The 12,915-nt window shown below is 28.7% G+C and overlaps 1 protein-coding gene across 1 annotated transcript; it reads left to right on the top strand.

Annotated features, from left to right (window-relative positions):
• The first annotated feature begins 7,330 nt into the window (after positions 1-7,330).
• LOC108460618 (probable serine/threonine-protein kinase At1g54610) lies at positions 7,331-11,924 on the top strand. The gene is made up of 8 exons (XM_017760178.2): positions 7,331-8,437; positions 8,815-9,099; positions 9,278-9,595; positions 9,830-10,057; positions 10,274-10,374; positions 10,538-10,634; positions 10,831-11,295; positions 11,411-11,924. Exons 1-8 carry the CDS (start codon positions 7,964-7,966, stop codon positions 11,624-11,626), a joined length of 2,184 nt encoding a protein of 727 aa, XP_017615667.1. The 5' UTR covers positions 7,331-7,963; the 3' UTR covers positions 11,627-11,924.
• Positions 11,925-12,915: the final 991 nt, after the last annotated feature.

Raw genomic sequence — 12,915 nt, 5'->3', positions numbered from 1 at the left:
GTTGACGTTTCCGGTACTACATTAGCTACAAAAAAATTAACATTTAAAATCATCAATACATATCATTTAATAACACACTCTTCTATTTTACATGTAACGTTTACAAAAATTCCAATTTAGTCCTTCCACCATAACCATTCTTTTTCTTCAAATAAATCTCATATTTTCATTTAATACCTACTTTAAACAAGTTTCAGCTCTTCATATTCAATATAAAACATCAATTCTACAATTTAGACAATTTAGTCCTACTGTAACAAAACTTATATCTCTTTTTACAATTCAATCCTTGTCCAATTTCTAACTTGAATTCCTATCAATTAAACCCATAATTCTTCAATTTATTCAACTTAATCAACATCTAAAAATTCAATAACTTTCTAAATTTCAACATAACTCAAATAATATTTCTTCCTAGGATTCCATAGACACCAAAATTACAAGAAAAGAGATTAAATTGACTTACCACTTAAAGCTTGAACCTTAAAACTCTAATTTTCCTTTTCTTTTCTTTCCCTTTTTCTTTCCTTCAATTTTCGTGACTACTCTGTTCTGTTTCTTTCTTTTATTTCTTTATTCTTTTTATTATTTCTTTTATTTATTTTACTTTATATTATTATATTATATTTTTAATTATAATTATTATTTCTTAAATAATAAACAAATACATATATATATACATACATTTGTACCAATTAAAATAATACACATGTATTTATACTTACCACACATTTGTCACATAAGGCGTATTTGCTAATTTAGTCCCTTGACTTTTCTATAGTTTATAATTAAACTTTTACCCTGTATTCAATCTAGTCCTTTCACTAAATTAGCCTTAATTCAAGCTAATTCACTTAGCCAAAAATCTAATTAATCATACTACTTAATTTGTAAATATTTCTAATAATTATTTACAAATTCTTCTTATAAAAATGTTAACCCGAAAATACACTTTTTCGATAGTCATAAACTTTGGGTCGTTAAGTGGACTGAGAGGTTTGAACTTGGGATCACAAGGGAGGGAAGCTAATTATTAAACCATTAGGCTTGAAGCCTATTTCTTGTTTAATCTTATTTATTGACTGTATATATTTATTTCGGGGTGTGACTTCTCCCTAGTTGTCAAAAATAATAAAATGGAAGGAAGGGGCTCAACTTACATATTCTTTATTAGTTTACTCATTTACTCAGTTTTTCATCAACTTATTTAACTTATAGTTCTTAGCACATTCCATTTTAGTTTATATATAACAATTAATACTTATAGTCAAGTCTCATTATTAATATTTTAATTCATTTCACCCTTAGTAAACTCCAATAAAATGACTTAGATGCACGGAAATCATCCAAAAAACCAAAGAGCACAAAAGTGCTTATCCCTAAGGCATCAAATCACATCCCTCTAAAACTCAAAGCACACGTAATCCCTATTGGCATGTCAATTATGTCCTAACTATTTCACTAAGTTTATTACGGTGCAGCATTATAAATAACTTATTTAGTTGAGTCTAGTCACACTCTTATTTTTCAAACAGAGTCATATTAGAATTTTAGAGTTTAGATATTCAAAGAATTCAAATTATTATTTAATATTCATACGGAGACAAATTCAATAATTTGTCGTTTCTATCTGCAACTTGTAAGGTTAAAAATTTAACGAATTATCCCCCAAATTTTCCATGATGACATATTTACACATAAATATCCCATTTCATGACTTTTCACATACACCAAAAATCATTCTTATTAATAACTTCTATGGCAACCAACACATACGTAATACATTATTAGTTAATAAGGCATTTCATAATCAATCATTTCTACCTCAACTTGCCAATGACTTATTTCAATATCTTTTAACCATAGAGTTTACACGTATTTATTTCACAATAAATCTCATATTTATTCATCATTTTCATATTTATCTCACTAATTCATTATTTCCACATCTTAATCCATGAAAATTCCCTTACATTCATACATATGCTTATTTTCATATTAATGTCTATTTTTCTATTAATCCTCTAAATATTTTAAGAGTAGGAGTAATGGTATTCAATGGTACTTACACTACCTCTTAACCACTAGGTCAATAACTTTCTTACTTAACAAACTAACAATGATAACCTTATAAATCGGGGTGTGACAACTCTCGGTTTCATAAACCCAATTCTTTTAGCTCAGAGTTTGGGTGGAACAATACTACATATACATTATACATAATGCATATATTTTAAATCTTATATTTCTAAAAGTGGTTAGATTTTGCACAAATTTTTCATATACTTCAATGGATGCATCCATCTCTTTTAAGATTAGAGAAGAGAATTAAGAAGTAGATTTAGCTACCCTCTTTTATTTGCACATGGATGGGGTTATGAAGACATATTAGCTAACATTTTTAAATTACATTATTAACTCATAAATAAATGATACATTTAATTCAAGAAGCTGAAATTGATGAATTTTGCAGTTCAGATCTTTTCCTTTCTTTTACAGTTGGAAGTTATAAACCAACCATTATATCCCTCAATTTTGATTGCAAAATAATTTCGACCCTTGACGTCACCTATAGCTAATTAATTATTATTTACTTTTTTTAAAGGTTTAATAGTCTAAAAGGTGTTCAAACTTTTTGAAAAAAATCAATTAAGTCCTTGTGATTTTTTGTAGCCAATTGAGCCATTGAATTAACAAAACTGGCCAAATAGGCCATTTCACTAACTTTTACCTTTACACAGCTGACGTGGCTATTAATAACACTGATTTGGCGCTTCATGTCAACGATAGTTGATGACATGTCGATGCTACATTAACTACCACGTCAACAAAAAAAAATAGAAAGAATATTTATTTTTTTACTGCAATGAACCTGGACACAAAGCTTAATTTCTTTCAAAAATTATTATTTTTAAAAGATCTATAATTTTATAAAATATTATTAAAATTTATAAAAATATTAAAATTAATAAAAATTATTTAAAAGTTAAGTATAGAATGAATTAAGACATATGGTTGTCGATGTTCAATATGAATCTGGACAACCATTTGTCCATATTTATTCAATATTTTTTCTAAATTATATAAAATTTGAAAAACATAAAAAATTATTTTAAAAATTGATATGAGTATCAATGTTTTATCTCTATTTGTATTTTTAGGATGCATAAAAATAAAAAAATATTTTATAAAATAAATAAGGATTAATGTACAAATTTCCAACTAATCTTTAGATAAAACTTGAAATTTGCTGTTTTAGCTTTTTGAAACTCTCCATTGTACTGATAAATTTCCCATCCAAATTCAACTCTGAATTTTGCTACTAAACTTTTATTTGAATGAAATTTGAAATTAAAGTTTAATTTTTTCATTCAATTTTCATTTAATTTAATTTTATTTAAATAATTTAAAATAATTAACTAATTTATATAATATTAAATATTATTAAAATATTAGTTATAAAAAAACAAAGTATTCTTTTTTTTTATATATTTTACAAATTTTCAAGTCTTCCTTCCATTAAATAAAAATTTGGAGTTAATATATAAATTTTAATAATTATGTAAAGTAACTTAGTGTTCACTATTAAAATAAAAATATTTGAAATAATATTTTTCCATTAATTTTTAAAATCATTAAAATGAATATCTAATGGTAAATTTAATTTTAAAAAACATTTGGTGGAAAATTTAATTAAAATTAAAGTTTAGTGGCTAATATCAATCACATAAAAGTTAAGTGGTAAATTTATCCATATTATTAAAATATGATGGCTAACATCAATCAGAATAAAATATAGTGACAAATTTCAATATCCATTTATAGTATAGTGGCAAATTTACACTATAACCCAATAAATAAATATAAATCATTTTAATTTTATTAATCGTATGTGTAAAGTTTTTTTTAAATGTATGAATATATCCAATGAAAAAAGTGTATCAATTATTTTATTACATATGTAGCTTAAAAGGTATGTAAATTATTTAAATAATTGGATATATTCATCTATTTAAAAATTAAACATGTGATTAATAATATTAAAATTATTTATATTTATTTATTTTATAAAATATTTTTATTTTTATACAACCTAAAATGTGCCAATAGAATTAGCACACTGATACACATATCAATTTTTAAAGAAAATTAATTTTTAATATTTTTAAACTTTATATAATTTAGAAAATTCATCTTCAAAGAATCTGGGCATATGGTTGTCTAGATTTACATTTAATATGAAGAGCTATATGTCATGATTCATTCTAAATTTAACTTTTAAATGGTTTTTATTAATTTTTAAATTTTAGAACTTTGTTTAATATTTTATAAATTTTAATAGTGCTTTTAAAATTTAAAAGAAATTAAGTTTTCAAATGAATGTCATTCCAAAAAAATTAAATATTGCTTTTAACTTATTTTAAAAAATTAAATTTTTTATTTTTGTTGACGTGATATTGTCAAGTCAACAACTATCACTAACATGATCAGTATTATAACGATTAACGTTAGTCAAAAGACTTATTTGATTAGTTTTATTAATTTAGGGGTTCAATTAGATGAAAAAAGTTATAAAGAATTAATTGATTTTTTCGAAAAAGTTTAATAATCTTTTAAAACATTAATTTTTTTAAAATAAATGCAACCTATTTAATTAAATTGGCTTAGCACTGAAGTCTTGCATCTACTTAGGTAGACTGACCAATAATGTAGCGAAAGCTTGTCTTTATTCTTAATTTAATAAAACATTTTCTTCACAGCATCACAAAATCAATCAATACCTTTGCATTCCACTTGAATTTGATGCATTTTAATGTTTTTTTAGGAAGTTTAGTAATTAATTTTTCGTATTTGGTAAATTTATTAAGAAAGTAATTAATTTTTACTATTTAAATTATTTTAAATCCCTTTGATATTTGATGCGTGGGACTAAATTGGAAGTCAAGCTAGGTTTAATATTTAAATAAGAGGCAAAGTTGTTACCATTCCACTCAATACACAATGTTTTACATGTACAAAATTAAATGAATTTTTGAATAAATTTAATATTTGATTAATTTTTAAAAGAAAATTAAATTTGAGTTTTAAAATTTAAATTATTTTAGATAATTTTTTTTATAAATTTTGAATTTGAATAAATTGAGTTATTGGAACTTGGCCACCTATTTGCCTACATTTGGCCCCAGCAACTTTAGTATAAACATGTGGACTAGTGGATTCGCGCCACCTCACATTGGTTGGACCATTTAGATGAAATGGAAGAAGTACAATTCATCAATTATGAGTATCCTGATGTATGGCAGATTGGAAATAGAAGTTTTTTTCTTTCATAATTTTATAATAAAGCTATTTATTTCATGAATTTCCATGTAAAGAATAGAAATCCATGAAATGGGCATATAAGTGATAGTCAATGTATACCAACTAATCCAGAGACTGAAATTTGATTAAAACAAGATTCATACTTTGAGCTTATCTGTTTACTAATATATAATTCCCTACAGATTTTAGTCATCTTTTAATGGGTCATCAAAATGAACCAACACGTAGGACTATGACTCACACATCTTGACTTTGAAACTCAAAATGGATTATTTTGATTTCTTATTTTTATATACAATATTATGATAATTTATCAATTTTTTAATTAAAATTAAAAAATCATTTTAAATTTTATTTATTTATTTCTTTTTGCTTTTTTAATCTTTGAATTTACATTTTTATTAAATCACCTCAAATTGAATGAAAAATTAATATTTGTTAATGTGACATATATGTAGATTTAACGTAGATAACACGTCGGTATTTAATTAAATTTTAAAATTTAAAATATTATATATTTAATGATTTTTATTTTTAAAAATAGTTTTAAAATTTTCTAAATTTTAAATTCTAATAAATTAATTAAATGCCGACGTGTCATTTACGCTGCAATTCACATATATGCAACATCAACAAAGTTAGAAAACATTAACTTTTTCATTCATTTTGTGGTGATTTAACAAAAATCACAAGTTGAAGGGCTAAAATAGACTAAAAAATTAAATAAAATCTAAAATAATTTTTTTGTAAAGTTAGAGGTTTAAATAAATCATTGTGTCATTTACTTTTAATATATATTTAAAATTATACTAACATTTTAGCATTTTCTTTATTCATAAAATCTATTAATATAAAATAATGTTGATACATGATTTGGTGTTGATAGTTGTGGGTAAACAAGAGTAAGGGTGGCAAAAAATTTAAATTTGATGGGTTTCGACTCAACCTAATTTATTAGGAATAAAATTTTTTTTGAAAAATTAGATTCAGGTGAGTTAAGTCGAGTGAAATTAAAAAAAATATGTCAAATTTTGAGGAAATTCACTCTATCTTATTTTGGGATATTTATGGGATATTTATAAAAATGCCTTTATATATACATATATTAAGTTTTTATTTTCAATAAATAAATATATAAATAAAAATATATATTAATTTTAAGTCTAAACTTAAAAATTAATCTTACTTACTTTAAAATAAAATAAAATAAAATAAAATAAAATAAAATAAAATAAAATAATTAAATTAAATTTAAGTCAAGTCGGGTCTTCTATTAATTTTTGGGTTAGGTTTGGGGTAAAATATTTTTTAAAAGAATGAGGCGGATTCATCAACCTTTGAATTGAAATTGGTGCAGGCAAAAATTCACCTAATCTCGACCTGTTGCCTTCCCTACACAAGAGGGTGTGAAGAGCCATTTAGAGAGGTTTAGGTGAGAGAGTAGTGGAGTGGAGAGACTTAGAGGGGTTTAGTACAGTTTTGGTAAATAAGTGAATCGCTTATGGGCTTAATATGGGTATGGGTGTCCCAATGCGTCTAGATGGTAAGTAGAAGTAGTAGCTGAGTTAAGGTGTATGGATGTGATTGAAGTCTTGTCATGCAGTCCTAGAATTGTCTAAATAATTTTGAGCTTATTGAGTTTTATTATAAGTTAAATGATAATTTACGTGTTAAATATTTAAGATGTAATGTCGTGATCTGATCTTTATGTTTATACAATTATTAAATAAGATTATTTTCAAAAGAATTGGATTAACATAATTATTTTTATGAGATCTCATAACCAAAGGGTTACATATAATAAATAACTTAAAGAAAACAATTTGAGATATTCTAATCGTTTACAAACAAGAGTTAGGGTTAAAATAAAAGGAAAATGGGAACTACCGAAAGGCCGAAATAAAGAGAAATATAAAGAGAATCACGGATATTGGGATATTTCACAAGGTCAAAAATGGTTTCGAGTGTGAATAAATTAGTGGTAGGCCTAGGCCTGCCCTAATACATTATTATTATTATTAAATAAGAAAAAAAAAAACCAGACATACACAGTATAGTTGTCAAATCTTAACGCGTTAAATGCAACAATGCAACATTCATTCAAACACCCCTCCACTTCAGCCCCCCCCCCCCCCCAAAAAAAAAAAAAAGACCTCCTTTCCTTTTTTTTGTTTTCCCTTTGTTGAATCCAAAATCTACTTTCTTAACACGTTTGTGCCTACGCGTTTATTCCCTCCCCCCCAAAAAAATAAAAAATAAAAAATCCAAGACCAGCAATAATAGTTTCCTTCGCGATTAGTTAAAGTTTCTCTATTTCATTTGTTTCCCAGATTGTCAGTTGCTTTGAATTTCTCTGGTTTTCTTTTTTATTGTTTCTTTCTCTGTTTTCTGATGCCCCGATATTGACGTTTACTTGTGGGATACTCTGATTTGGAAAAATTTGGGTCTTGGTGGGTGACTTTGAATTGTTCAAAAAGGATCGAAAGATAAAAGCTTTTCGATTGGTGTCGGTCTTGCAGTCCAAAATTCTTCAACTTTGGGTGTATTTGATGGATTGGATTTCTCTTAGAGTTAGCAAATTTTATTGTTAAAGTAGGTTATTTGTTGTTTAGGCGATTGTAATTTCTGTACATATAGAAACATGGGTTGTATGAGTTCCAAGTCTGCGGCTGTCGAAGATAGTCGTGAGAATCACAAAGAGAAGCTGAGGCGAAAAGGGTCGTTGGATAAGCTTGTTCCACGAGCCGATTCGTCAAGAAGAGAGGATAGTGTTGGATCAAAGGATAAATACGATGGTGGTGATGTGAAAGTGTTGTTGATTGATAAAAAAACCAATGGTTCCAATCGTTATTGTTATAATGATCGAGCTGAGAAGGAGAGGATTATTGATAAGTTCGAGGTGATTGAGACAATTAATAAGGTGGAGAACTGTGAGGTTGCAAATACAATTACTGTTGGTCATCATCATCTTCATCCTGGTTCAGGAAGGGTGTTGAATAGTATAAAAGGTGAACAGGTTGCAGCAGGGTGGCCTTCTTGGCTTGTTGCTGTGGCTAGTGATGCTCTCAAGGGATGGATACCCCGACGGGCCAACACCTTCGAAAAGTTGGATAAAGTAGGTTTTGATCCTCTTTTTACTCTTTTTTTTTTTTGAATCTTGATCCATGCTCATCATGTCTAGTGAACAACTGGCTAATGATGCTTTACATTTTCTCATTAGCTTGCCTAGTTGAATATTCAATTTGACCTGAGTAATTAGTTCCAACAAGCAAAGGCCCTTTTGTTTTTTGGTGAACAATGAAGAAGATCTAGTCTGTTAGTTGGCCCTTTTTATCAAGACATGTCTTTGAAGATATTGTATTATGGAGGAGGGTCCATAGTGATTTAGTTTGTCAGAGAAACTCATCTTAATATATGAATTCCATTTCCCATGTTGATATTCTCATTTTCCTTCATTTGGTTTTTTTGTATGATAGTAGTTCATTCTTGCAGATTGGCCAAGGAACTTATAGTAGTGTGTACAAGGCACGTGATGTCGTTCATAATAAACTCGTGGCTTTGAAAAAAGTGCGGTTTGATAATCATGACCCTGAGAGTGTGAAGTTTATGGCAAGGGAGATTAATCTCTTACGAAGACTCAATCATCCAAATGTTATAAAATTGGAAGGCTTGATCACATCCCATACGTCATGCAGCTTATACCTTGTTTTCGAATATATGGAACATGATCTTGTGGGACTTGCATCTCTTCCTGGAATCAAGTTTTCCGAGCCTCAGGTAATCTTAAAATGGTTTTATTAGTTATTTCTTGCTGCTGTTCAATAGTGTCTTTTAATGGAGCAGTATCAAGATGCAACATGGTGCCACAGTCACCTAGACGCCTTTATTCTGCAATTTATAATGATGTCTCTTCTTGGGCATTATGTTCATAATTTCTTTTTTCATTTTTGGTCAGATTAAGTGCTATATGCTTCAACTTCTAAGTGGACTTGATCATTGTCACAGCCATGGTGTCCTTCATCGTGACATAAAGGGTTCAAATCTTCTCATTGACAGTAATGGAATCTTAAAGATTGCAGATTTCGGTTTAGCATGCCATTTTGATCCTCACGATAGTGTTCCAATGACCAGTCGTGTGGTGACTCTCTGGTATCGACCGCCAGAACTTTTGTTAGGAGCTTCTCATTATGGGGTTGCGATAGATTTATGGAGTGCTGGTTGCATACTCGGAGAACTATATTCTGGCAAACCTATTTTGCCCGGAAAAACAGAGGTACTGGGTTCAAGCGCCTGAGCTGATTTTGATAATTGCTACTAATGTAATGATTATTATTTTGATGCATCATTTTTATTTTCTATTTTTTGGAATGAGACATGTTTCCGTTTCCTGGTGAAATTATCTCCTACACATGTGCTGATTTACACATTTGTATAAATTCATATTTGTTAATGTTCTAAAAGTAATCATTCTAGTGGTAGGCCTTTTTTAATCTTTTTTATTTTGTAGGTTGAGCAATTACATAAGATTTTTAAGCTATGTGGCTCACCATCCGAGGAATACTGGAGAAGAGCAAAGTTACCTCATTCAACAGTGTTCAAGCCTCTTCATCCGTATAGACGATGTGTTACTGAAACATTTAAAGACTTTCCTTCTCCTGCTGTAAGTCTCATGGACACCTTGCTTTCAATCGATCCTGTTCATCGAAGAACTGCAGCTTCTGCTCTGAAGAGTGAGGTATGCACAATATGTCAATCATTACCAATGAATATTGTATTAAGAAGGAATGTTGTGTGCTTTTTTCCCTTCTTTTTTGTTTGTTTTCCTTGACATAATATTTGGAATCAATTCAGGATCATTTCATTAACCTCTTTCTAAATAGTTCTCCTGGAATGGGTGATCTTATTAGCTGTTATCAGTTCACTAATATGTGTTCTCTGCCTTTCTGTTCAGTTCTTTACAACACAACCTTTTGCATGTGATCCTTCAAGTTTACCCAAATATCCTCCTAGTAAGGAGATTGATGCTAAATTGCGGGACGAAGAAGCTAGAAGGTATATGTTAAAACATGGTGTATATTTTGTTTTGGGGGTCATCTAGGCCAATGAGAATCTTACTTCATATTTAAATGTCTTCTTGTTTTCCTTGGACAATTTTAATTTTCTTAAGTTTAAAAAGTTGTCTTCATAAGATTAACCTCTCCTTTTGTTCCCTTAGGCAAAGAGCAGTTGGGAGCAGGGGTTCAAGGGTTGACATGGAAAGGAGGGGGCAGAAGGAACCAATTTCTAATGCTGAACAGACCGCATCATCGCAGGTAATAGCAATTGCAGTTCTTTTAACATACATTTATTGACTTGATATATGCACTAACATGTTTCTTGGTCTTCAAACTGTGCTACTTTACGCTGTAGCACTATAGATTAGCAATCTTTTTTATTTTGTTCACTAATTGCCTTCACCTCTTGCTTCTCTATAGCTAACCGTATTCAATTTCTGCCCCCTAATTACAGAGAAGACAACCTCATCCTAATTTGAAGAGCAGGAGTCAGATGTTGAACTCTCGTAACGCAGATGGATTTTCTGGTTTATTAATTAATCCCCCTAAACAGACACCTACCGCAAAAGAAAATGGTAGAGATTTCTTGGAGTACAATAGGAAGAAAGTTTCACATTCAGGCCCATTGATTTATGGTGCTGCATTCGGGAAGTCTGGGAAGGAACCTGATGATCTTACTAGGCTCTCATCCAGAGCTAACTTATCCAAGTTATCTGGTTTAGTAGCAACTAGGACTTTGGCTCCTGAAGATCAGAGATCTGGACCTTTGACTTCTGAACCAGTGAACCAAGCAGGCAGGTCTCGAAGATCATTTCACGAATTAGAGTCTGCGGGAAAACGCGATGTCAGGCACCATATGCCAAAAACCACAGAATCCCCACAGACAGCAGGTGGAAGAGCCTGCATTAAGGAACCAATGGTGAGTTTCTTGACATTGTTCTTTCTTTTAAATTGCATTAAGGCAATTCATGCCTTGCATGCAACATCATCTATTCTGAAACCTGCATATTCTTATTAATGCTATTATTCTCCAGCATGGTTGTGGTCCGAGGGGAAACAAGATTTATGTCTCGGGTCCATTACTTGCTCCATCCGAAAATGTTGATCAGTTGCTTAAAGAGCATGACCGTAAGATCCAAGAATTTGCTCGAAGAGCAAGACTTGACAAGATAAAAGCTGGGAAACTGCAAGCTCAAGCAAAGCAAGTGACAGAAAATTCATTGTTTGTCACCGCTCGCAGAGCTGAATAGACATCATTTTATGGTTTTTCAATCTTTGTGGTAAAGCTGGGAAAATCAGGTAATCTAAATACCAAGAGATAATTAGTTTACAGGATTTACCATGTATAGTGAACAAGAAAAAGTAGATGTTATCTGTTATATAGAGTATTTGAGCAAAAGCACTCATTTATCTTCTTTGATTTGGTAAGCTATAAATATGGCTTTTATAGGATACAATTCTCTGGCTTTGTAGGTGATTACTACTTGTGTTTTTTTTTTTTTTTATACATCAATAATAGAATCAATTAGAAGGATTACAATTTTGAAACTGTTTCTTGCCATTGTCTTATTTCTTCATAAATGATTTGGAAGTGGATTAAAAAAAAAAAAGAAGATTTGTTTGATCCACTGTTAAGGGACTTTAGTTTTTCCATGGGATCTGCTTCTTAGGGTATATTTAAAAATAAAATAAAAATTTAAAGAACAAACTAATTAAAAAAAAACATGTGACATTCTTATGATTTAAAATGTTTATGTATATAAAATATTTGGTTCACTTGGGTATTTGTAATTTCTTTTCATTCTTGCACTTAACTTCAAATCAATGATTCAATATGGACCAAATTTGTAAATTCTCACCTAAAATACAGGTAATATAAGTTTGGAGACAAAGATTAGAAAGCAAGTTAAAATGCAAGTTTTAAAATTGAAATGGTCTTTTTCCGCCAACTTATAAAAATGATTCTCAAATTTTTTTCAATTAAGTCTGCTTTTCTTTGCACTTAATTGAGTATTTAAATGGTTAAAATACATTAAAAAGATTATTTGACCGTATTTAAATTTTTTCAGTTAAAGTTATCATGTGTCACAATCACAACGTAACATGAATAAGAATGATAAAAAATAAAAATTAATAAAAGTTATAGAAATTATTAAATTTTAATAAAATATAAATTTTTTAAAGTTTTATAAAATCATAAGAAAATTATAAAATTATCATACCAAAAGTAGTATTTTATAATTTTTTATATTTTTATTGATTTTTATTTTTAGCATTTTTGTTATATGACACGTTGTGTTGCAACATGTGATAACTTTAACTAAAGAATCACTTAGGTTCATTAACTTTAACGGTTAATGGTTAAATGGGTTTTTGATGTATTTTATAATTTTTGTATGATTTTTATAAAATTTTATATTTTTTACGATTTTTATAATCTTTTATAATTTTAATATTTTATATTTTTATTAAAATTTAATAATTTTTTATTTTTATTTTTAACTTTTTTGCTACATGTTAGGTTGTAATTGTGACACGG

This window comes from Gossypium arboreum, chromosome 4 (genome assembly GCF_025698485.1).
Source record: "Gossypium arboreum isolate Shixiya-1 chromosome 4, ASM2569848v2, whole genome shotgun sequence".
In the NCBI taxonomy this organism is placed as follows: domain Eukaryota; kingdom Viridiplantae; phylum Streptophyta; class Magnoliopsida; order Malvales; family Malvaceae; genus Gossypium; species Gossypium arboreum.
Note: the sequence above shows the minus strand (reverse complement) of the source record. Positions and strands in the feature narration are given on the sequence as shown.